The sequence below is a fragment of the Copidosoma floridanum genome, unplaced genomic scaffold, assembly GCF_036245765.1.
Source record: "Copidosoma floridanum isolate Cflo_tuat_1 unplaced genomic scaffold, Cflo_Japanese_pri ptg000016l, whole genome shotgun sequence".
NCBI classification, from domain to species: Eukaryota; Metazoa; Arthropoda; class Insecta; order Hymenoptera; family Encyrtidae; genus Copidosoma; species Copidosoma floridanum.
The window spans coordinates 3,192,781-3,220,076 of record NW_028321893.1 but is presented as its reverse complement, the minus strand read 5'-3'; the positions used below and the strand labels follow the sequence as shown (position 1 = coordinate 3,220,076).

The window sequence follows — 27,296 nt, the reverse complement described above, 5'->3', positions numbered from 1 at the left end:
ATCAAATGTAATAGGAGAATAAATGTTTGGAATCTCTTTTATGTTGAATGCGACAACATAAAATAAATATGCACTTTAGTTCTTACAACAGCCCTTTATTTCCAGTTTAAGGCTTTTCAAAAACAGATTGTTTTTATGTGTTAGCTTTGGACGCTTTTGTTGTTTATGGACAAAGCGTTGAAGAGCATTTAGAACTACTTATATTACTTCTATGATAATACACAATTTTCATTACTCTGACGGTTAGATGTGGAAACTTACTATTTTTATTTTACCAAGAATATTAACTTGATTGCTATCTTGTTTAAATATATGTAGATATATGTTATAAAAGATTTAGCCCACTTGCGGTAAGTTAACAGTTTGTTAAAAGACTTTAATAACTTTGTACCCTGATGGTACAGCTGGAAGAATTTGTGAATGGTATGTTCTTTATTACTATTTATCTAGGATTCACTAGTAATGCTTCACCCAATTTATAACGCGTTAACCTCGAAAACAGCTACAGAAAATAGGTTATGTTATTTTGAAAAGCTCGTTTATAAAAAATGGTGTAACTGCAGAGTATGATATTCATGGCTCAAATATGATAATTGTGGTCAAACTGTAACATTTTTACGAAAATTTACCTTATATCATTAATTTAATACCTTCTTACAGTAGCACAACCACTTAATCACTTACGTCTAATTAATTATTATCTTATTAATATTTCGAATTAAATTGAACGTTAAAAGCTTAACTATACCAAGAACGTAGCTGTGTTTTGGGGATAACTGTATGGATAAAAAGTATTTTGCTTCTTATATGAAAGAAATGCTAGACAGACTAAGTGTCGATAGTTCTTCTATGACTTTTAAAGTGGTATTGTATTGAATAATCACTGAAAATAAGAGCACTTTTTGATAATCTTCCTAACAGGAATTGAGAACACAAATGACCACAGTTGTAAGAATTATAATTGATACATTTTTTTTATCTCATAAAGTCGCACCGGGTTTCTTGGTTGGCTTTCGTGTGCTCTCGAAGAAGATCGGAAAGCTCCCCCGTGGCAGCCAGGCTCTCGTAGTTCAGTTAAAAAGTCGGTCATTAAACACAGAACGAACAAAACTAGATCTTTCCACGCAGACGGCATTTTGTCAACAGTTTCCGTTCCCCGCTGAATCAAGGAAGCTTGTTGATCAAACTCGTCATCGAGCAGTGAATCCTCTCTTCAACAAGAGTGAATTCAATATTAAAGTATGACTTCAACGGCAATGCTGTCCAATGGTCTTTATTTATTTATTAAAGCAACGTTTCGGCCACTTTAGAATGAGGCCCTTTTCAAGCACTATAAATTTCATACAAATTATGACAAAATTAATAAAAGGTAAACAATTATACAATCGCTCGTAGTTTAAAACACTAAAACTTACAATTATATCACAGTATACAGGCTTTACGTGATCGCTTACATTTGTCGAGATCTTAGTTAATTGACTGTAGCCTGTAAGCGACTCGAACATACTAACGAAAATTAATTTCCATACCGAGGACAGGTATCTATGAGGCAGGACCAATACCAATACATACATGTGCAAGAGTTGAAATGGTTAATGTATGTATTAGAGAAGGCGTGACCTATATGAAATGATATTTTTGAATGAAATTTATTTAATGATTATGCTGTTGTCTGCGACTAGTGTAAATAACTTTTAAAAAATTCTTTAAAAATTGGTAATAAATTTTGTGTATCAAATTGTCTATTCAAGTTATGGATATTACTACTTATGTGTATCATTTCTGATACCTTACGCCTACTCCTTACATTTTCAACATCAAAAATCTGTACATTACTATATTTAAAATCTATATTGTGTCCTGAATCTTTCACATGTTAATACAATGCAAATCTGTCATCTTTTTTCTTAACATCTCTCATGTGTTCACCAACTCGTGTTTGCAGAGTTCTACTTGATTGACCTATGTAATACCGATGACAATCTAGACAGTTAATTTTATACACTATATTTGGTCTGTAATGCGGTTCTATTTTGTCTTTACCTAATTATTTATTTATGTTAATCTTATTACTGTTTTTAAAAATGACGTTAATATTGTACTTTTTTAAAATCTTCTTTATCTTATATTCATAGTCTTTTGAAAACGGTAAGACAATATAGTCATTATATGGGGTTGCACTATGATTTTTATAACTATCTTTTTTATTTTACATGTTAAGTCTTTTTTTAATGTATGTATTAATGAATTTTAATGGATAGTTATTGGCTTTTAATAATTTTTTAATCATCTCAAAATTTTCTTTATGGAACTTATTATTAGACAGTTTTATATTTTTATCTACTAAATTATAAACTATTCCAAGTTTTTGTTGTAAGGGGTTGTGTGATTCAAAATTAAGATATTGTCCTAAATGACTTGGTTTTTTATACCAGTTAATTATAATTTTGTCAAAATTAAAGTAAATAGTAATGTCTAAAAAGTTTATTATTCTAAGTGTAGGATTTTCTAAAGTAAATTGAATATATGGATCAAAACTGTTAAACGTTTGTAGTATTGTATCTGTATTATCCTCTAGAGAACATAAAAGTGAGTCGTCTACATATTTTACGTAAAATTGTAGTTTGAAGAGTAATTTTTCTAAACAATACTGTTTTAAGTCATTCATTACCAATTCAGAAAGTATGGGGCTAAGAGGGTTACCCATTGCACAGCTAAACTTTTGTTTAAAACATGATCTATTGAAAACAAAAGAATTATTTTGTAAAATAAATTTTATAATATCTATAAATTCTGTACATGATAAATTTATATGTATGCCATAATGTTGCCATCTCTTAGTTAGGGCTGAAACTATTAGGGGGATATGTATATTATTAAAAAGGGCTGTAACATCTGAACTAAAAAATTTGGAATTTGATGGGATTTTTAGGTTTTTAAGTTTTTCTATTAATTAAAAACTATTGTTTATACTGTATTGTGATTTGGGGCTATATTTATATAAAAAGTTGGCCAAAACTTTTGACGAAGAATAAGTAGGAGTGCCTATTGCAGAAATAATAATTCTAATTGGGTAGTCAATTTAATGCAGTTTTGTGAGCCCATAACAGGATGCTAAAACGCATTTATTTAATACAGTATCCAATTTTTTGTTGTAATAATTATCTTCTTTAAAAATATTGTTAATATTATTTAATTTTTTAATTACTTTATTAGTAGCATTTTCTAATTGTTTCAAAATTGTATCTGGCTCTTTATCTATTTTTTAATACATCTTCGTATCATTTAGACAATTTTTTACTATATTGGTATAATCAATCTTATCACTGACAATTATACCTCCCCCTTTATCAGCGTACGACACGACAATATTAGGTGTATTTTATAAAAATTTATTTGTCTTTGTTATATTATTCTGAAAATTTATATTTTTAGAATTATAAGGCTTGTTTTTTATCCTTTTATTAATACTTTTAATTGTATTAAGTATTTTTAATTTGATTTTTTCATTTTTTGTTTTACCTATTTTTAAATTTTTATTTAAACATTTTAAAATTCCAATCTGAGGTAAAAAATACAATTTTATTAATAAGTTTTATAATAATTTCAACATTGCAATTTTAAAATGTTTAAATAAAAATTCAGAATAATATAACAAAGACAAATAAATTTTTTATAAATACACCTAATATTGTCGTGTCGTACGCCGATAAAGGGGGAGGTATAATTGTCAGTGATAAGATTTATTATACCAATAAAATAGGAAATTGTCTAAATGATATGAAAATGTATAAAAAAATAGATAAAGAGCCAGATAAAATTTTAAAACAATTAAGAAATGCTACTAATAAAGTAGTTGAAAAATTAAATAATATTAACAATATTTTTAAAGAAGATAACTATCACAACAATAGATCATGTTTTGAACAAAAGTTTGGCTGTGCAATGGGTAATCCTCTTAGCCCCATACTTTCTGAATTGATAATGAATGACTTAAAACAGTATTGTTAAAATAAATTACCCTTCAAACTACAATGTTACGTAAAATATGTAGACAACTTACTTTTATGTTCTCAGAGGATAATATAGATACAATACTACAAACGTTCAATAGTTTTGATCTATATATACAATTTACTTTGGAAAATCCAACACTTAGAATAATAAACTTTTCAGACATTACTATTTACTTTAATTCTGACAAAATCATAACTAACTGGTATAGAAAACCAAGTCATTCCGGACAATATCTTAATTTTAGATCACACAACCCCTTACAAAAAAAATTAGAATAGTTTATAATTTAGTAGATAAAAATATAAAACTGTCTAATAATAAGTTCCATTAAGAAAATTTTAAGATGATTAAAAAATTATTACAACCCAATAACTATCCATTAAAATTTATTGATACATACATTAAAAAAAGACTTAACATATTAAATAAAAAAGATAGTTATAAAAATCATAGTATAACCCCATATAATGACTATATTGTCTTACCGTTTTTAAAAGACTATGAATATGAGATAAAGAAGATTTCAAAAAAGTACAATATCAACGTCATTTCTAAAAACATTAATAAGATTAACATAAATAATTAATAAGGTAAAGACAAAATAGAACCGCATTACAAACCAAATATAGTGTATAAAATTAATTGTCTAGATTGTCATCGATATTACATAGGTCAATCAAGTAGAACTCTGCAAACACGAGTTGGTAAACACATGAGAGATGTTAAGAAAAAAGATGACAGATCTGCATTGTATTACCATGTCAAAGATTCAGGACACAATATAGATTTTGAATATAATAATGCACAGATTTTTGATGTTGAAAATGTAAGCAGTAGGCGTGAGGTATCAGAAATGATACACAGAAGTAGAAATATCCATAACTTGAATAGACAATTTGATACACAAAATTTATTACCAATTTTTAAAGAATTTACCAAAAGTAATTTACACTAGTCGCAGACAACAGCATAATAACTAAATAAATTTTAATGATTTGTTAGTATATATCAGTGCCCTCCGGTGAATTTGGAAATTCAAAGTGATCAGTGATCCGTTGGGGGCGAAATGTAAGAAAATAAATAAATACAAATAAAGTGTATTTAAATTTTCCTGCGTTGATTTATTGATGCGCAACGTTTCGCTGACAATATGCGTCAGCCTCATCAGGCTACAAAATTAAAATTAAAAACACACAATGAGTGATCTGGAAGGCTCAAACACAAAAATACAATAAATTTTTTGTAAATTGTTACCGCTGGTACGCGAAAATTCGTAAGTTTGGTTGACTTACTCGTCACCTGTCGTGCTGTCGACTGACATATATTACAACCACAAGCCAGCGCTTATATAGGCGGAGCCGCAAAGGTAGACGGTAAAGGGCGATGAACTCGATCGCCATTCCTAAAGATGTCGCCGAAATTGCATCACTTGGACCGAATTTCAATCTCCCATCATCTTTTTGTGAACGCGATTTTTTATGTATTATCAAAAACCTAGAAGTTGGTCTCTTACACCTCGATACGAACGATCGAGTAAAGACCGAAATCCGTGACAAATTATCTCAATATTTAGTTAATGCTTGTAAACAAAAGCCAGCTATTTCTAGGAAGGACCGCCAATATTCAAAAAATTTAAAATCAACAAAAAATTTTCTAAACAAAAATCCCGATATATTTTTCACCTCTGCTGACAAAGGCAACGTTACGGTTTGTCTCAAAAAAAGTGACTGTACGGAAAAAATGGATAATTTACTGTCTGATAAATCGACGTATAAAATTATTTAAAAAAACCCATTAAACTCTCTACAAAAAAGAACCTCTAACATTTTAAAGAATCTCAACTCTAACGGCTTCCTTTCTAGAACATACCATCCCAACGCTTTGTCGCTCACAAATACAACTCTAGCTAAATGTTATGGCTTGCCGAAAATTCACAAGGTCGATGCCCCTTTACGTCCTATCGTCTCTCTTATCAATAGCCCTACATATTTTCTAGCAAAAGTAATTAACGATGAACTCAAGAAGTCAGTCAACGTTTCAATATCACACATTAATAATAGCTTTGAATTGAAAAACAAACTAAAAAATATAAAACCCACTACTAATTATAGACTAATGTCTTTAGATGTCAGCTCCCTATTTACTAATATTCCTCTAGAGTTGGTACTACGGAGCATCGATCGACGTATTGTGACCATAATGAATAAATGTCGAATCCCGGTTGATGAAATTCGACAATGTACAGAATTTTTGTTCAATAATACTTTTTTTACTTTTGACAACATTTTTTATCAACAAATTTTCGGCACGCCAATGGGTTCTCCTATTTCACCTTTGTTTGCTGACCTTGTAATGGACGACCTGGAAAATGATTGTCTCTCCATCTTAAAAAATAACTATAATATTATTCCATCTTTTTATTTTCGTTACGTGGATGATGTATTACTTTTTATTAATGTTGACCATATTGACCAAATCTTAAATATTTTTAATTCATATCATCCCAAACTACAATTTACATATGAAATGCAGATTTACAAGAAACTAAACTTTTTAGACTTGACGATAATAAGAAATTCTAATTATTTTAATTTTGACTGGTTTGAAAAACCTTCTTCTTCCGGACGAATCTTAAATCAATTTTCTGGTCATCCAGTTAGCTATAAGAGAAATATTGTTTTTAATTTGGTTGATAGGGCGATCTTACTTGCCAGTACACGTTTTCACGGTGTGAATATTGCTAGGGTGAAAAACCTGTTAATACAAAACAATTACCCTTTTAACTTTATTAATAAAAACATAAAGGTCAGATTAAAAAGACACAAATATAGTAATCATAACAGAAGCACTACAAACACCTACCCTCTCTGCAAAATTGGCATACCATATATTGACAATAATTTTGAAAAAATTTCAACCATGTTAAAACCCTACAATATTCACACTTACCCTCTTATTAACAATAAACTGCAGCATATCGTCCGCTTAGGAAAAGATACAATGAATAAACATAAACAGACAAATGTAGTATACAAGTTTTATTGTAAAAATTGTCCTGCGTCATATGTGGGTGAAACAAAGCGAGCGGCGGAGGTCCGCATCAGTGAACATATGAAAAGTAAAAACTCCGATTCCGTTGTTTGTGCACACCAAATCAATTTTGACCATGAATTCGATTGGGATAACTTTAAAATCCTTGACAAAGAATCCAATTATAAAAAAAGAATTATTTCCGAAATGCTTTATATAAAACTCGACAAACACAACATCAATAAAAAGGAGGATGTGCTTTCCTTTAATAGAGCATACCTTCCTTTACTACGAAAGTTTAAATGTCCCGATCGAGTTCATCGCCCTTTACCGTCTACCTTTGCGGCTCTGCCTATATAAGCGCTGGCTTGTGGTTGTAATTTATTGTCAGTCGACAGCACGACAGGTGACGAGTAAGTCAACCAAACTTACAAATTTTCGCGTACCAGCGGTAACAATTTACAAAAAATTTATTGTATTTTTGTGTTTGAGCCTTCCAGATCACTCATTGTGTGTTTTTAATTTTAATTTTGTAGCCTGATGAGGCTGACGCATATTGTCAGCAAAACGTTGCGCATCAATAAATCAACGCAGGAAAATTTAAATACACTTTACTTGTATTTATTTATTTTCTTACATTTCGCCCTCAACGGATCACTGATCACTTTGAATTTCTAAATAAATTTTATTTAAAAATATCATTTCATATAGGTCACGCCTTCTCTAATACATACATTAACCATTTCAACTCTTGCACATGTATGTATTGGTATGTATGTATGTATAGGACCAATGGTCCTGCCTCATAGATACCTGTCCTCTGCATGGAAATTAATTTTCGTCAGTATGTTCGAGTCGCTTACAGGCTACAGTCAATTAACTAAGATCTCGACAAATGTAAGCGATCACGTAAAGCCTGTATACTGTGATATAATTGTAAGTCTTAGTGTCATAAACTACGAGCGATTGTATAATTGTTTACCTTTTTATTAATTTTGTCATGATTTGTATGAAATTTATAGTGCTTGAAAAGGGCCTCATTTTTAAGTGGCCGAAACGTTGCTTTAATAAATAAATAAAGACCATTGGACAGCATTGCCGTTGGAGTCATACTTTAATATTGCAATATCCTGCTGTCGTTAGATTAATAGTATTACAAATAGAGTGAATTTAGTAAGATCTTTTTAGTTGTCCTCTTTGGTTGGGGTAGTATTTTATTATTTGTTGTTAAAAGCTTACACTCCTCAAACAACGCTTTCAATCGTTGTTTCGTGGCATTTAGCTGTTCATTAATTTCATTTCGATACGCATCTTAAATTTCCTTGAGACATTCTCTTGGTGTTTGTAAGTTCTATTTAGACTAATAAACAATTTTGGTTCGTTTAGAATATTGTCGTTGATATTTAGTTTCAATCTTCTTTAATTAAAAAAAAAAAAAAAAAAACAGGAAAATTATAATTTTCGAAGGAGAAACATTTCCTGATGTGAGTAGAAGATCCTCAAACGATAAAAAAAAGACATGAAAACAAACTGGTAATTTCGATTCGTGACTTAGAAAATTAGGACCACGAAAAAAAGCCAGAGCAATTTTTCAACTATTTACAATCAGTTTAATGCCAATTCTTATCGTCCATATTTACTAATACAGTTTTATGATATCACGGCCCGTTTTAAGGTAAGTTGTTTCTTATAAATATCCCGCAAAAATGCAGTTTTATATTTTTTTAGGTAGGGACCCTTTCCTAATGCAATATTCCCCGTGGTTTTATCATGTGTTTGGCTCTCTTACAGTTGTTCCTTAGCTGCTTTGGTTGCATTTATACTTTTCAGTATTTGTATGGCCCCATTTGCTAGAGAGTGCCAGTTGCACTCAAACCAGCAACAAATATGTTAGTGGTAATGCTCTACCTGTTCTAGCAGAAGAGCTTAATATACAAGTTGTATTCTTATATTTTTTATCACCTGCTTTCTTAACTTTACTATGAACACCCTTTACAACAGAAGTAATAAAATTGCATGTATCTTTGCTCCTAGTACTTATTCGTTTATGGCACTTTATAATTTTTCTTTTTTTCCATGCCACTCTTAATCCTCTCTTAATTTCTCAATTCTTCGCCTATTGAAATTTTAATCTTTATGGCTCCTATTAAAGCTAGAGAAGCTACTTACTCACTTATATTTGTATTAAAGGCTTACTTATTGCCAAGCTTTCCTAGCTAAATATTTTTCTGCTAAGTTTCTCGCTTCAACGTATTCTTCATTCTAAAAAAAAGCTATATCATGCTCTTTGCATGCAAAGTCCAACACATTCATTCTCTGAGCACCTTTTGTGAGACGTTTTGCAAGCTCAGTACTTGGACCACAATACTAATAGCCTAGGATAAAAAGTTCTATGAGTAAATTATTTAAAGCTTTATTTTAAAGGCCTCGTTCTGTCTTAAAATAAATGATCAATGCTGTTCCAAGATTAAGTTATGACTAAGCACTAGATAAGAAAATGATTGTATTTATAGCCTATTTATATTTATATATTGGAATTTAATTTTTTACTGTAATTTATTTATTAGTTATGTGACTAATGCTTTTCGGTAAATTGAAAATTCATACGACCAATGGCATGCAAGCGAATGTTAATACATCTGAATCATTGTATCAAGAGGTGCGTATGCATAGATGGCGGCACTTTCAATACAAGCACTCTCTATCCTCCATACATGCCTTTTTTTTAATATCCAATATACTTAAGCTCATAATATCAAAGAACATTAATTTTTCTTTAAGAAAATTTTCTTAAAAAAGTTAACAAGAATGAGGAAAATATCTTTCCCGGGTGCAGATCGAACACACAACCTCCTGTTAACTAGACAGTTGCTCTACCACTTGAGCTACCGAGGAGCTGTACATTCACTCACACCGTAAGCTTAGATAAGTCTCTCATCCTTAACTTTTGAATCTGTCTGTCACCAAAGCCCGATAAAGTAGTTATGTGACTCTAATGCTTATCGGTAAATGAGTATAAATTTATCAACACACATTTAGAGATATTCAATCAATCAATTTGTTGTATGTTTTTGAAAAGAAAAAAAAAATGTGATGTAACAGCTTGGTGATTGACCTTATATTCTTAAAATATTTGAATAAGAACTAATCATACATAATTTGCAGTAACCGTAGAATTAATAAAGCTGCTTCTAAAAAAACATCCCGATTAATGTTAAATTACTAGAAATGGTTTGAAAAATTTTTTTTTTTTTTTTTTCAAATACTTTTAATACATACAGAAAATGATATAACAAGAGAAGAGCTATCAGAGAGCATAAAAGTAAATAATTAAAAGAAACCACTGGTTTAATGTTTAACATTATTAGAAGTAAGAAAAAGGAAAGAATCATCTTAACCACGCCGTTAAGTTGCTCGAACAATAAATAACATAACTTTAGATAAGTGACCTTAAGAAAAGGTGTAACGTAAGTATATTGTGTTTAATCCCTCCCCCTTATCCGTTTAACATACTTCTTCTTTCAAGTATACCACATAACGCCACTACACCACACTACACGACGTCATGGTACCACGGCGCATTTTAAATTTTGTAAGCTTTATTTATTTTTCTTTAAACTGATTTAAAAAAAAAAAAAAAAAAAATTTCTTAATGGATTTTAACTCTTGACCTCTTGCCTCTTGCGCACTTTTAAAGGCTCTTACCGACTGCGCTATGAGCAATCTCGAGTTACTAAAATTGATTACTTTATTTTATCTTACAGTTCGTAATCTATTTAAAATGTTAATTTTTTTACTGTGTTAGAACGTATTTGATTTAATAATACAACAATAAATAAATATTTTATTTAATAAAACATATTTTTTAACTAAATGTTTTTTTTCAAAAACTTAAAAATTAGTGAATATTGACAGAGTAGCTTTTTATGTACTAATGAACATTTCTTAACTTACCATGAGTTTGTTACGTTTAAATAAAATCAGCAATTGTTAAAACCAATTCTAAAAGTTTTTTCTTAATTTTAATAACTAAAAAATAAACTTTTTGTACTGTGTACGTCCAAAAATGTTTTTTAGCATTTTCTTCTCCGACAAGTCCTCTTTTGTGGTTATGCTGATTTGTAGAACGTTTATCACATAGTTAGTACGGAAAAAGTTCAGCTCAAAGTTCAGAAACGTGGAAAGAGCGCAAATATATGTAGCAACACACAACATTATTTTCTTACATAGATATGTCCACTGATTCAGTGCCCCCAATATTTTTGAGGCGCACAATGGCAGTCCAGAAAACAGTGAGACTGAGCGAGAAATGATCGGGACGGACACCTCAGTGATTTGTAAGTCATTGACCATTTTTTGTTCTACTTAATGGTACCATCCTGATTTTCTAATTAGTGGGAGAGCGTGCCAAATTTATGGAATTTCGCGATGGTTGGCACATGTTGTGACGTCGTCAGGAGGTGGCCGAGACACGTCAAGGGGTATCGCAGTTGGAAGAGACAGAAAAGGGCTTTCGCTTACTGTTGGCAGGCTGGTCACGATTGCCGTCATATGAGCGTGTGTTAAGAGGGAGGCATCTTGATTTGCTGTATGCATTTGCATGGTGTAGCTTGTGGTTAGAGCTGCTGTTAAGCAGGCGCTGGCTCTTTCTCTTTATCTCCCTTGCACGGCTAAGTATTTGTGTGCGCTGTTCAAAACTTGTGTTCAACTGAGCCAGCACGGGCATTTACTCTGTATTGCCTTCTGTAATGCGTGCATGTATATTTATATGTATGTATACGTACATACGTATACGTGTGTAAGTGCTTGCGCATTTATATCAACCATGTCACGGCTGCTCTTTCTCACTAGTTAGAATATGAGTGCGAATATTCTAGGGGACCAACATTATGATGACAAGCAGTGCAATATAATACTGACATTATTATTTACCACAGTCTTCGTGACGGCCTTGATTATCTTATCAGACACAGCAACTGACTTTAAAATAGTTGACTCCAGTGCACTAGTGTCTGAAATCGCTGGTAACTCAGGACTAAATTTGACTATCCCAGACTTGGTCAGAGGGTCAACTGCCTTTTTGCATTCATGAGGCTCAAACAAATTTTTTCCTAAAATTTAATCACCAGTTTCAGAATAAATTATTAGGCACCACTCGAAACTACTGAACACAAGTCTAAATCAAACGGAGCAAGACAGTACACGGAAAAAAGAAAACAGCAGTTATAAACGTGCTAAGCAAAGCATGGTTCTGTATTACATTTTATTGAGGAAAAAAATGACACCTATCAAGTTAAACCAATGCTAGTGTTAGAATTTCACCTTCCTACACTAGACGCTGATGCACCATTGATGCACCCATGCTTGGTGTGGTTTTTTCCCGTGCCAACTCGTGAAAGATCTATGCTACAAACGAGTTTAGTTAGATGGCGTGGCTAGATGCTCATGAATGCACAGTATAAGTATATATACACATTTCTTGCAACAGCAAATGGATAAACGATTATACAAAATCTACAATTGTGTTGAAATATCTCAGCAAATAAATAAACAAATAAATTTATACATGCGTGTGTGTGTTAGTATTTTTTTTACTCATTTATCTAACTATGTGCTGTTTGAAGCGTATGTACACACATGTACAAGAAAAACATACTTTAAAATATACATGGAAAATAAGGTCTTTTATTTACTACATATGTGTCATGCATTTTATCCAAAAAGTTGTTAAATATACACTTAAAAGAGATCATCAAGACTCTGTTGCCGTATAATAGTGAGGTTATGGATCTCTGTAATGTAATTTTTTTTTTAATTAATAACAAGTAGAAACGGATGAGGCCATGCAAGTAGAAAAAGTTATATTTTTGCATTACTATGCAAGAAGAGAAAGTAAAGGTTATGTGATACAGCACGATACAGCACTATGAGAGATGGTGTATAATAAAACGAATGTAATAATCGATTCACTAGTTACGAAAATAATTTTTATAAAAAGAAACACACTTCAGTGGGAAGGACACTATTAACAGCGTGCAGTATGCACTGCACTGTCAAGCGCCCAGGTATACTCACAAGTATATATATAGGTACTATAGCAGTCGAAAGATTTGTCATAAAGTCTATTTTCTTTAAGCTATGCTTGGCATGGGAAAAAACTACACCACGGCTTTGAAATAGCAGTGATAGAATGACTGTACATCGTGTGTATCATATGTACAGCCGATGCTTATAAATGACATGGGAAATAATTATGCTGCTTGCTTATAAATACGATGACAGTATATTATTTTGAGACTCCAACTGATTGTAGCACGACTTTAAGTCCTGTTTTCCTTTTACTGTGTAGTTTGCGAAACCTAACACAAATTTGCGCAAAGTTTTGGCCCCACCCAACGTGTTGGTCAGGCATGACGGTCAGATAAGAGGAGAAAAGAAGAGAAATAACCAAACCTACACAAAACTTGTTACTTTTTCCAAACGAAATAAGGCTGTCTCTCAGAGGCCACCCCCTCCGTACACATTTTTAGTATTTATATCGCACTGCTCATCGTCAGAATGTTATTCACCTAGAATATACACACGCATATACTATATAGCAAGAAAAAGCAACAATGACATAGTCAATATGAATGTGCAAGTATCTACACATGTATACATACATATACGTGTGCAGGCACGCATCACAGTAGGCAATACCTAGCATGTACCCGCGCTTGCTCAGTCGAATACAAATTTTGAACAGCACACACACATACTCAGTTATGCAAGAGAGAAAAAGAGAAAAAGCCAATGCCTGCTTGACAGCAGCTCTAGCCACAAGCAACACCACACGAAAATATGCAGAAAATTAGGAGAAACCCCTCCTTACACTCGCTTGCGTAATGGCAGCCGCAACTTGCCCGACAACAGCAAGCAAAAGACCTTCCTTGTCTCTCCCCACCGTGATACTCATTGACGTGTCTCAGCCACGTTCCAACGATGTCACCACATGTGCCAACCATCACGAAATTCCATGAATTTGACACGCTCTCCCACTAAATAGAAGATAGTGGCCTGGAGGAGAACAACAAAAAAAATGTCAATGATTTACAAATTGCTGAGGTATCCGTCCTGACTTTCTCTCGCTCAGCCTTACTGTTTCCTGGACTACCCTTGTGCTCCTCCAAAATAATAGAAGCACTGACCTTCTCTCTCACCTTGCCACCAGCAGCCTCACTTTCTGAGCTTTCAGCCCCCAAGCCCGTGTTGAGCCCATCCCTTTTACTAAGCTCTCGAAGCACACTCTCACTGCCTCCATCACTGATCTTCTTACAATAGTCCCTGTCCCAGTGCACAAACAGCGAAAGGTCACTTCACCACACAAACATTTCAAAACCCAATGAGAGAAGATATAAGGAGGAAAATGAGTCACGTCCCTGCCACACAGAGCTTTTTACCGTCCACGCAATGAAATCATAAGAGGGATCGTAAGCTGTTTGCTTATCCAGTTATAGAGCCGGATAGGCGAGGACTTTCTTACAAAGTACTTTATTAAGTTGCAGTTGACGTCAGATTAATGTGTACAAGACCGTTTGTAGTGCTATACTAACTATCTCTACAGATGAGTCTTGCAAGGAGCAAACTACCACGATGAGATGGCAGATATAAATATAAGTATAACTTCTACGGAGCTTCATGTATTGTGTTCGAAGACGGTAAAGTAATCAGTGGAATAAGTACATATTCGTTTGTTTGTTGTAGTTTTAATTATTATTTTGATATTAAATAACTCAATAGTTTTAAGCAATATATTATGGTACAACAAGATGTGCACGATACAAAGGCTGGCCAGTACGAGACTGTGCGGTTTTATTAAATCTTCTGATGATTCCTAAGAAACTGCTGTCACGTTGACATACGTCAAATACGATTTGACACCTATCTCTAGTCCATATTTTATACCTGAATTAAAATTTATAAAGAATCATATAGAACCGCTTTCTTCAGGAGCATAGTATTGCACACCAGTAAATTTCTCTTCAGAACGCTTAGCACACATCGATTTTTTGACTGATATTATTTAAACACCAAACGTTTATCCAAAATAGCATAAAAAATACCTGGAAAAATTGCAGATACTTTTATTACACTCATTTTGACCAGATGAAGTTTAAAAAAATGCAATTTATTATACAACCTCGTTAAGAAATCCCTGAAAATATTACTTATATGTGTTGTGTAACTCTACTAATTTTAGTTTGTATTAAAAATTACTATAAAATCAACATGTTTAATTTTTAAATAGGATTATTTTTTTTTCTTCCTTTTTTGAAAACACAAAAAGAAAGGATCAAGTATGCGTAAAAGGATGTTAGTAAGTCCATCAGTACAAGAAAAATAATTGCCAGTGATACTGCATATATATATTTAAGCTTCTCACACCTCTATAAACTTATTTCCCGCTTACTACAGTATGACGGGCCTTAAGTCAGAAATTTACCTAGATCCCATACAAAAAATTTTGAAGAAATAAAACGCAATAAATTTAAGAATTGTATGAATACAATACAAATCACTTTTTAATAATATTGTAATTTTATATTAACGCTTAACTCTTTTTTAGGGCTTACTATTTTCTATAATAATACTAACAAAGCTTTATGACAAGGATAGAACAGTCTTCAGAAACAAAGTCAGAGCATAATCATCTTCTCATCAAATGGAATGCTTATTTTTTTTTGTATTAGGCTTATGCTTGCCAAGTAAAGTTGTGCAACTTGAAAGCCTAATTTTTTTCGTTAAGCCCCCTAACACTTTTTAAAATTTAAGAATAAGTAGGAAATACTTCACAAAATACGTAATTAAGGTTTCGAGTAATGTTGCCATTTTCTTATTTAACTAATTACTACCAGAATAATACGCTCTTAAGTTTAACAATAAATTCGTTTGAAAAATTTATAAACAAGAAAAACAAATCTTAATTAATCAGCACAAAACTTCCTTAAAATTTATTTTTCGCCTATTGATATAAAAATTTTTAGATGGGGCAGCTACACATTTATTTTAGAAATTCAATTTACAATCTCAATTTTAACTATAAAATGTTAATTCGAGAGCAAGACTTTAATAAGTATTATTGTTATTTAATTAGCACAAATCTTCTTTAGCGTTGCTTCTTTTTTCTTGTTTCTATAAATTTTAATTTAATTTAGTTGTTTTTATAAAAGACATAATATTATACAATTTTAACTGCATTTTTTGTTGGGAAATCTGTCTATTATTAGTGCTTTTTATGTAATACATATTATTTTGCATTAATTTATCTGATTGTCTGTAGTTGGTATTATCTACCATTAAAATGCACCTGTAGCTCTAAAACGCAAGGCAGCTAATTTTTTTCAGTTATAGTAGTGCGGTAGTATAACCAGAACCTTTAATTACACGAAACAGATTGCTTTAAAAATTTTGTTCGTAATAAATAACACTGTTAATTACTAATTTAGCATCTTGAAACTTATAACTGTAATAACAGCTTAACATTATAAAAGAGGTCGTGAAATTTTCACAACTTGTATCTTTAAAATCCTTTGAATGTTTAGTAACAATTTGCATTTATTAATTTGAAAAAGTTAAAGCCTTATTATTGTTTCAAAGTTTTTGGCACATTTGTAGAAAAAAACAGCTTAAATAATTTTCAATGTCAAAAGAATGTACTATTTAAAATTATAAAAACATTTTAAATTAAAATTAATAATTGTTAGATCCTATAAAGTTTTGCGTGGATATTTCTGTGTGCACTCATGTGTGTGAGTGTATAGTTATTACATCTTAATTACGACCTAAACAATTTTGATCATATAGAACCTATAAGATTTACTTTTTTACATCTGTATCGAGACCATAACTATTTTACCTTATTAAGGTTGTTACAACGATTTTTGGATTTTTTTAAAAGTTTTGTTGTAAATAAAAAGAAAAATAATTATAAAACCTAACCTTGGCATTTGACCAAAGAAAAGGAAGATAAATATATACATGTGAACTTGCTACTCATAGAAACTTATTGCATAAATATAGATAGTAATGAAAAATTGAAAGAGAATGAAAACGAACAAAAAAAAACAAAGGAAGTGCTGTTTTTTTTGTGATAAAGTAATAAAAAAGGAAGAAGATTAAGTAGTAGAAGAAAATTTAGAAAAAAGCCGAAATGTTGACAGCAATGCTAATGATTAGGAAAGTAAAAAATATTTCTACTTTAGACGAAATTAACATGCTTGATAGTAAATGTATATTCTTGTACAATTATATGTCATTATGTAAAAAACTAAAATAAATGACAATTTCTTTTTAAAAGAATTTTAACAGTAGATTATATCATACATATGAGTAATGGTAATAATGTACACGTTGAAACTATATGAAAAACCGTTGATATTTCAAACCTTGAACAATATACTCAGACTTATATGTTGAAACTGATGTGGTTTTTTTAACAGAAATGTTTGAAAACTATAGTAATTTTTTGTAAATAATATATTATTAACAAAAATATGTAAATTAAGTACAACGTACTATTTTACCATATTTGGATTAACCTGAGATGCTTTGTCAAAGCAAACAAACGTTAGTTGATGTGTAACTAATATTATTTATGCAAAAAATAGTAATGAATTTTTTTAAAAAGATTTTAGTGGTTCTAATAAGAAAAAGCAATTAAGGGTGGAATCAGCTAATACTGTACCATATATACTGAGGCCGATTATGAGTACATTTGCAGATAGTAAAGAGATTAAGCATATAGTTTATTCAGATATCAACAATTTATATGGTTGGGCAATAAGTTGACCACCCTCGTATTGTTGGTTCAAGTGGGTTGAAAATATTTAACGGCCTCAAAATTCTTAAGTTTGCAGTTAAAGTGCTTATGGTTATATTTTAAAGGTTAATTTGGAGTACCGAAAAGATCTTTACATTAGATTTCTATGAAGATCTACAATTTTGTTTAGGTGTATTGGTTTCAATAGTAAACAAAGAAATAAGTCTTGAAATAAGTTTCAAAAAATGCTTTAGAAACTGTTTAATGTCGTAATTTTTGATAAAGTAATGAGAAGCTTGAGAAAACGTATGAATGTTAAGCTATGATGTTAAGCTATGGTTTTTAGGAAGTATGCTAAAGAGTGTGTTCTTATGTTTCTTAATCTTATTTTTACAGCTGTGATATTTTAAATAAATATCTCGTAGCTGTTTAACTGCAATGTACAGAAGTAAAAATAATAAAGCCTAGATACCCGAGTGGAAATGGTTTTCAGCAAAACTGTATCTAATTGAATCAAACTGAGCCGAACTGAGTCACACTGAGCCAAACTGAGCCAAACTATGGCCGATTCGAACAACTGGGTCAGTTTGGCTCAGTTCGGCTCAATTTGACTCAATTCAGCTTAGTTTGGCTTAGTTTAGCTCAGTTTGGCCTAGACTGCAGCACCAAAGTATACATATTCAACAGAAAATTAATTTTTTTTCATATGTAGGGCATAGTATAGCTTAGTTTGGCATAATAAAGATCTGTCTGAATCGTATAGGCTTATCTTGATTAGTAAGGCTATCAGATTAGCTTAATGAAGGTCAGTCTGACAAAGTGAAGCTCAGTGGTTCCAGTACATTATTTTGATGTGTGGGTCATGCTCAGCTGCAAAATGGAACCTGGAAATTAACGGTTCTTAAGTTAATTTAAAAAGATTTCTGCGGCAATGCGAATTAATTGTTATTTTGATTCAAGGCATTCTCGATTGATTTTCTAGAAAATTAACGTAGACGCGGCAATCCATGTGGATTATCTATTTTATTCTAGCTTTTGGAGTTGTTATGCGTCGCGTGCTAAATTTCCGAAAAAAAATAAATTTAATGCGTTGTGACTGTTTCATGGCGTTAATTACCTTTTATTTATTATATTTAAATACAAGGCTTTTAATGATTTATCTCAAATAATCTTAACGTCTATACAAACACTTAAATAATAATTTTCATTATACTCGTAGGCAGTCTTGTTTAGTACAATTTTATAATCACGTTTGACATATATTATAAAGTAAGATTTTTTCAATTCTAAATGTTCAAATTAAATAAATACATTAATCACTAAAACGAACTATTTCAAAGTCATCTTCATTATTAATTTGGTTTCGTTGGCCTTGGATGAGTTTTTTTCTAGCTGTGCAAATTGCACCATGATGATACCCATTGCACTTATTTAATTCGTCTGAAATAAGTTGTGGGGTGAACCCTCTTGACTTTAAAAATTGCACAAATTCATCTTCTATGGCTTCTTTCTTTATGAGTGATAATGGATTGTTGCTCGTGCCACGTTGAGACTTCACGGAGCGGCTTGCAAGATCGTCTACTCCAAAAATACCTATATCCATTAGTGTAAAAAAAGTTTGACAATTCTTGGTTTTATACGCATCTTTATAAGCCAAAGAGTTGCACTTAACGCCTTTTCTTATCGTTCGCAAGTTCAAATCAATTGTACTTGAATCTTCTTGCTCAGGTGACTCAAAAACATTATTGTAGATTCGCAACTGTTCCTCTAAAAGATTTACAACGTACCAAAAAATTATAAATAAATAAAAAGTATATTATAGTTACAATTGTCTGCTTTAATACAAATCAAGCTCTTACCAGTCGGATTGTAAGTAGATTTTTCCTGCTGTTTTTGTTGAGCAAGCTTTTTCCAATACTCGACTTCCAATTCTGCTTTTTTTGATTGATTTTCAAAATATTCAGCTTGCATTTTGTATGCTCTGCACGAAGCTTCAAGCTCCTGAAAAATTTTCCACTTTCATAATAACCAAGCACTTGTACATTTTAAATGCACATGGGTTCAATATTTAAAAAACTTTCTTGTCACACAAAATATTTTGCACTCAAAATGTGATTATTATTAAGTGTATCTGTGACAAATACATAAATCAACCTTTTCATTACGTTCCCTTAAAACTGCATGTCCTTTTCTGATAGTCCCATTCCCAGGTGCACCGTTATTATGCAGATCTGTAAGCGGTTGTCGATGAGTGTTTGATACACTCCGGTTAAGTCTTTCTGAACCTTCTTGCAATGTAGATGAGTGAATATCTAAATTAAGATTAAATAGTCCATCCTCCTACAATCACGGTATAATTATTAAATTTATTAACTACTTTTGAATTCTTCTAATTATTTCTTATCTATTCTATGTTTATAATTTTTTTAATTTACTATTTGTAAACTAAAACTGCTTCTGTGACTTACTTGTTCTGCAGCATTTAGATAACTATTCAGAATATTTTTTGACGCATCATTCTTGCTTTTTTTCTTGGCGGCTATTTGATCCTAGAAAGCAGAAAGTTTTTTTAATGCATGAGAAAGGTTCTGCATTCATGCAACATTAATTTATACTGCAAGAAATACGGTTCTACTGACAGTGTTTAGGTTTCGAAAAATGTGCTTAAGTCAATAATAGCTCGACTAATTTGACTAAAACTAAAAAAGTTGAAATAAATGGCTGAAAAGTTTTACTTATTGCATAAAAAAAAAAAATTGTCATTGTATCACTACATTAATTTGTATAGTTTGATATTTGATATTTACCTTTGCAACTCGTTTGGCTGTGACTATTTCTTCTGAAATACCATCGTCGTTAGATTGATCATGATTGTTACTATCCAATACTGAATCTGAGGCTGCTGACAAATTTATTTTAGGCTTTCTTCTTGTTACTTTTAGATTCTCTGACAAATACGTTTCAACAGCATCCAGAGTCTCTAAAAGAATAACACTTTTTACTACAAAAAGTGACATACTAAAAATTCCCAGTAAGGACACAAACATATTACCTCCAACATGAAGTATTGCACAAATACGTAAGTTGTTGGCGCCCACCTCTTTGTACTTCATCGGTTTGTTTTTGTACACTATTTCTCCTGCTAAGTATTTATCAAGATCAAACTTTTTTATGCAACCAACGGGGACTATCTTTTTGATAGGTTGCGTACCAGCTGTCACCGCCGGAATGTAAATGTATGCATGGTAGTCCGTCATTGCAACTAATATTTTCTTTCAAAAATCTCTAGCACAATAAAAGCTTGTTTTACATAATGAACAGTGCAACGATGTCAAGTAAAGGTCATATCGAAAAAACTGTATAAGGATTACATACGGTACATCATTAAGCACTACTCAGAGGCCAGGGATGGTAGGTGTGATAAGTCTGTTCGAATGATCACACGTCCGATGGACATAGGTCTGATCGGCTTAGTACGTCAGTTCAAAGGATTGGACCATCTGATGGCCCTATACATAAGACTTCAAGATTTGGGGTATATTCCGTAAGATCTGACCAGTTGTTAAATGGCAACACTGTTACTGGTGCTGCGTTCCGCAACCCAAAACAACAGCAAACAGCTGACTGAAGTAAACAAACGTATAAGTCAGTTGTCATTTAGGAGAAAGCGACAAAAGTAAATAAAGTCCGTATCTTATAGTGTTTGAAGACACGAGATTATGCAGAGCAACATTCGGAAAAAAGTAACATTATTTGACGACTGACACCTACATTTTTGTTTAGTTCGGTCAGCTGTTTGCTGGTGTTTTGGGTTGCGAAACGCAGCACACTAGTAACAGTGTTGCCATTTAACAACTGGTCAGACCTTACGGAATACACCCTTGATTTGGTTGACGGAATCAGTAGGTTCGTTCAAGCCCGTTTTGGTCAAGTCTGGTTCTCTTAACGAAGTATACCTATATGTATGGAACCGGTTCTGTTTGGTCCGCTACATATAGGGTTTGAACGAACGGGCTTGAATGAACCTAGCGTGCTCGACTGCGTAACGGAAAATGAAGGTCAGATGCGCACTACAACCCCAGCGTGAGCGAAACGCGTAACTCATACTAATAGTGGTGGGGGAAATTTTCGTTTTTTCTGGTGTGCCGTTACATTCATCAATTGTCCACCAAGACATGCTCAAGAGGTAATAACCTATGTCAGTAACTGCCGCTGACGACCAGAACACCCCCTTGAGTAGCAGCCAATCACAGCGCTCGGATAGAAAGAAACAGAGAAGACACTCGGCAACCATCTCTTTCTTTTACCGTATCGCTGTATTCAGCCTCTAGCGCACTCTACATAGAGATAATATTATATTATCTCTACGGCACTCTATCCTTATATCTCTATGACCACATGTAACCGCGGCCTAAGGAAGGTGGAACCAAATATAGTTGATAAAAAATCAGAGATGTGGTTGGCTCTTAATACTAGGTATTGCATAAGATAGTCATAACTTGCGAAGTATTTAAAGATCGTGTGATTCTTGCACAAGAATCGCATCATAAATATTGCTTGTGTAAATAAATATATTGAAAAAATATTTTACATAATGAGTAAGTGAGGCTCCTACAAGTCGTATTTAGATCGTTTTACACGGAAAACAGTGCCCAGAAGTACAGTATGTACCCGAAATAAAAGGCAAAGCAGTATTTTGAGGTTTAAGACAACAAAGTTTGGTTGTTATCAGACTGTAAGTAAATAATCTCTTTTTGTGTACGTTAATTTTGTAGTAACATCCAAGATATATAAGAATACTGCGACTTTCCCGTAATTATTTATCCAACTAAAATAAGCTTGACCTATTTCCTTATAATATTAAAAATAATATTAAATAGTTCAAAAGTAGATCATGACTGTATGAATACTTTAGTGTATGATGTGCACAAATTAATTAATCAAATAGAGAATAACATTTCCTTATGTTACAGAATGATGCTATTCTTGTTTATAAAAAACACAAGCTTGTCCCAACAAAGATGAACGATGCGCATACAAATATCTCTCCAGAGTCGGACATCGATGAGCCTGAATTGACCTCCTACAGCGTAGCTGATCAGGTAGTTCAAGCAATTGGCGAAGTGTATAAGTGCACGGTTGCATTTTTGAACAAAATATATAATATTTCAAGCAAGTTATGGCTATTTTTACTGTTCAAATTGCATCAAAAATTGCCATTTGTTACACAATTCCTACGTTGCCGCGTAAATACATGTATTGCAACTAGGACTTGGGTACTTTCTGTGCACTCATACCTCCAATGCAAAAACAGGTTTATTGTACTGTTAATTTTAATTGTAAACTTCAAGTATCAGTCAAAACCAATAATTATATTTATTTACGTAGAAAACAAGATCCAACGCAGACAATACAGAAGAAAAACTAAGTAAATATTTATGTAAGTGTTCGAACACTAATGTTGCTGAAGTAATTTTCATGTGCTTAAAGCTGGTGAAAACACATGCGCTGTCATGGGTAGCAGCTCTAGATATGTTTAATATGATGAATATTATTTTCAAAAATGATGTCTTTCCTCGAACCAAGTACATGTTAATGAAATTGTTAGGCGTTGACAAAAGTTTAGTAGCATATCATGTTATTTGTAGTGCTTGTCGAAGGTACATTGGGAAACAGAATAACCTGGATCTTACAGTTACATGTGGCTGTGGAGCCCTAATAAACGTCACATCATCTGGCTCCTATTTCGTAGAAATTGATCTGGAGTACCAGATGAAAAAATTATTTGCTGATAATGTGATATACACTAACCTGTTTTTTCGTCATTCCCGCATAAAAGTAGATGAAAATGGACTTGAAGACTTGTACGATGGACGCGTGTATACATCGTTTGAAAACGATCCTCAGTTATTGGGAAATAAATTAAATTTTTCATACACTATAAATACTGATGGATGTCAAGCTGCAGATGCTTTAAAACTATCTGTATGGCCGATTTATATTATGATCAATGAGCTACCAGAAAGTATTAGAAAAAAATATATGTTGCTCGCTGGCTTATGGGTAGCCAAAGTCTAACCAGAGATGAATGTTTATCTACAACCTTTTATAGATCAAGCTAACAAGTTATCCACAAAGGGGTTTCAATGGACATTTCAAGGTCAAACGATTACTAGTAAACTTTTTCCTTTGGGGTACGTAAATTTGCCAATATGTATTTATATATGTACTTCTTATTCAAAAAAGAACGTTATTGTTCCAAGTCAATCATCTTGAATCGACTTGAATCGATCTTTTCCAAGTGTTAACGGTGTAATACGTAACTCTTAAAGTTAAATTCTTATCTTAGTATTTGCACCAATCATTAAAACACAGTCTAACTGATAAGTGGGTAGACTGCTCCACCAATATCTTGGTGCAGCGGCTCTCCCACTGGGTGAACATTGCACCCAACTCGGGCGAGTGAGAGCACCAGCAGTTGGGGGCGCTGTTCACAGTAAAATTAAGCAGACAGTCCACCCAACTGTTTCCCAGTGAGGCAAAGTTTTTCTTGTACTGTTAAAGGTATATTTGTTCTCATTTTTTAGTGTATGCGTCGATTCAGTTGCAAGATGTGGTATGCTTAACATGAAACAGTTTAATGGATTGTATGGCTGCACGTATTGCGAACATCCTACCGAAGCTGTCAATGGAGTTCGGAAGTATCCCATTCAACAGTCTCCCCCTCCAGAAAGAAGTGATTCATCAATCAAGAATCAAATGGTTATGGCTTATGAGAGCAATGCAAAAGATATTAAAGGCGTAAAGGGTCCGTCGAGTCTCATGAATTTACGATATTTCGACTTAGTAAATGGGATGATCTTAGATTACTTGCACTGCTGTCTGTTAGGTGTAGCACAATTATACACTAATATAATTTTTTCCAATGCAACGGAAAGTTATTACGTAGGATCACCTGATAAAATAGCAATTATTGACAAAAGACTATTAAGTATGAAGAGTCCATCTTGTGTAGCAAAAATTGCTCGAAGTGTGAAGGAAAGAAACATGTGGAAGGCCTCGGAATGGCTTGCTTGGATAATTTTTTATGCTCCATTATGCTTACGAAAAATATTTAAAAAAAAGTATTATAGCAATTTAGTTATGTTCTCAACAGCAATGGAAATATTATTACGAGATTCGATAAGTTCTGAAATGATCGAAACAGCTCAAAAACTGCTTATTATTTTTTTTGTTGAATTTGAAAACTTATACGGTAGAAACTACGCTCATTATAACGTTCACTTATTATTACATTTATGCAAAACAGTTAAAAATTGGGGACCAGTACATTCAATTAATACTTTTGCTTTCGAAACAGAAAATAAAAATTTACTTTTATTGAAGCACTGTAATTTTAAAATTATAGAACAAATTGTGAACAGGTTACAAGTTTATCAGCAATTGCCATACCTAGAACATTCTGGCCTTGTGCATGATCCAGTTAAAAATTTTTTAAGCATAAAAAGAAAAAACTTAAAATATTTCAGTATAGTCGATAAATGTATACTAATTGGTAAGGGGAAAAAAAAGTTTTTTAATGATTTGGAATGTAAGATTGCTAAAGATATTATTGATATAAATAAAATTGGAAGCTGTTATAAATACACGAAAATAATATGCAATGATTTACGTTGTACGACTCAATCGTATTTGAGAAACAAAAAGCGCAAAGATTGTGTAGCAGTTACTGTGGACGGCAAATATGGACTTATAAAAAGTATATACAAATGTACAATATCCAATGTAACCAGAATTATAATTTTTTTCATCAATATTACTATAAGTCATGCATATACAGTTAAGCAGACGTCTATGGATTATATAAAGTGTGTCGATACACAGCAGAAACCATTTGTATCAATTATAAATTGTTCAGATTTATATAGACCATGTATACTAAGTGTAGCAAAGGATGAATATTTTATTGTAACAATTCCACGAGGTGCGTTGGGGCGTTACTGTAATTATAGACACATTCATGCACTGTCTAATGTGCTTCGATCTACAAAGAATAAAATGTACGTTTATAACGAATAAATGCTTTTATTCTTGAAACACTTAACTACAAAAATAAGATAATAAGAGCACTATAGTAATTAATATTCATTTTATACTACATATCCTAAGTAAGCCATACTGAGCAAAACTGAGCCAAAATGTGCCAAACTGAGCCAAACTGAGCCAAATTAAGCTAAATTGAGCCAAATTGAGCCAAACTGAGCCATACTGAGCCAATTGTTCGAATCGGCAGTAGTATAGCTCAGTTTGGATCAGTTTGACTCAGTTTGGCTCGATTTGGCTTGATTAGGCTTAATTAGGCTTACTTTGGCGCAATTTCGATCAGTTTGATGCAGATAAATATTTCCACTCGGTTTATTTAATTTAGTGTGTTAGATTTATCTAAGACTTTTGGTTATCGCTTCCCTCATAACTTTATGCTTTTCTTGCTAAAAAACAATTGCAAATTACTCTACACTGATTTAGAGAGTTTAATCTATAAAATTACAAATCACGAAATTTGTAAAATAATCAACGCAGACATACAAGAGTTTGATTCATCAAATAATTTGAAAAATAATAAATTTAAGGTGCCCTGAAAAAATATGAAATTTGTTGGGCTCAAGAAGGATTAGTGCAATAGAAATATTGCATCAAAACCGTATAGCCTGAGAAGTCAAGATAAATAGTGTTCTTATAAAAAATAAACACGTAAGAAGAAAACAAAGGAAGCTAACGTTGTGAAAGCTACAATTAAATTTTAAGATTACATCGACTGCTCTATGATATAACTAAAATTATCAGGCAGGAGCAACTGAATATTGGTTTTCGACATCATAAAATGTATGTGGAGAAGCAAAATGAAATTTCTCCCAGTTGCTACAATCATAAGTAATTTATTTTAACTGCTTCTACGAAAACATTACCTTGAAGACATTAAAAAATAGTGGATGGAAAAAAAGGGAGGATAATAAAATAGAAAATCATAAAGAAATCGCTAGTTAAGATGAAAATGTTGGGCAATGGAGTGTTCCGAGAAATTTTTCAAAAAATGATAACAAAGACGTATAGCAACAAGTTTATTGCTTAAGAGACCAAGACAGAGACAAAGCGCGAACCGTTAGTTAAAGAGAATTAGCCCATTTTACTACCTTATTGTCATCTGGGGAGCAATGCAATCCAACTAATAAAGTATGGAAAACTAAAAAACAGGAAAAAAGGTGTAAATATCTTATAAAAAAATCTAGTCAAAAAGAGATGAATATAGATCAGCTGATAGTAGTATAATCCCTTAAACTAATGGAGGGCTCCCTATATGTGGGAAAGCTGCAACCTATGCTGATCAGTTTGATCAAGGACATTAACTAGCATCCCCAAGCGTTAGCAGTATTGATTGTTGATTCAAAAAGTG

At 32.2% G+C, this 27,296-nt stretch overlaps 2 protein-coding genes and 1 pseudogene across 2 annotated transcripts in view; 2 read left to right on the top strand and 1 right to left on the bottom strand.

Moving 5' to 3' along the window:
* Nucleotides 1-20,027, bottom strand: part of LOC149374652 (uncharacterized) — a 30,142-nt gene extending 10,115 nt beyond the window's left edge. Inside the window, exons 1-4 of the mRNA XM_089592385.1 lie at nucleotides 20,000-20,027; nucleotides 19,705-19,846; nucleotides 19,264-19,612; nucleotides 14,186-14,400 (exon numbers count right to left, since the gene is read on the bottom strand). Of these exons, the coding sequence (XP_089448511.1) occupies nucleotides 14,186-14,400; nucleotides 19,264-19,612; nucleotides 19,705-19,816 (676 nt within the window). The 5' untranslated portion in view covers nucleotides 19,817-19,846; nucleotides 20,000-20,027. The remainder of the gene's footprint in view (nucleotides 1-14,185; nucleotides 14,401-19,263; nucleotides 19,613-19,704; nucleotides 19,847-19,999) is intronic.
* LOC106645100 (protein white) overlaps nucleotides 1-27,296 on the top strand; it is a 609,536-nt gene that overhangs the window by 561,436 nt on the left and 20,804 nt on the right. The window lies entirely within an intron of this gene.
* Nucleotides 23,834-25,386, top strand: LOC149374651 (uncharacterized; annotated as a pseudogene).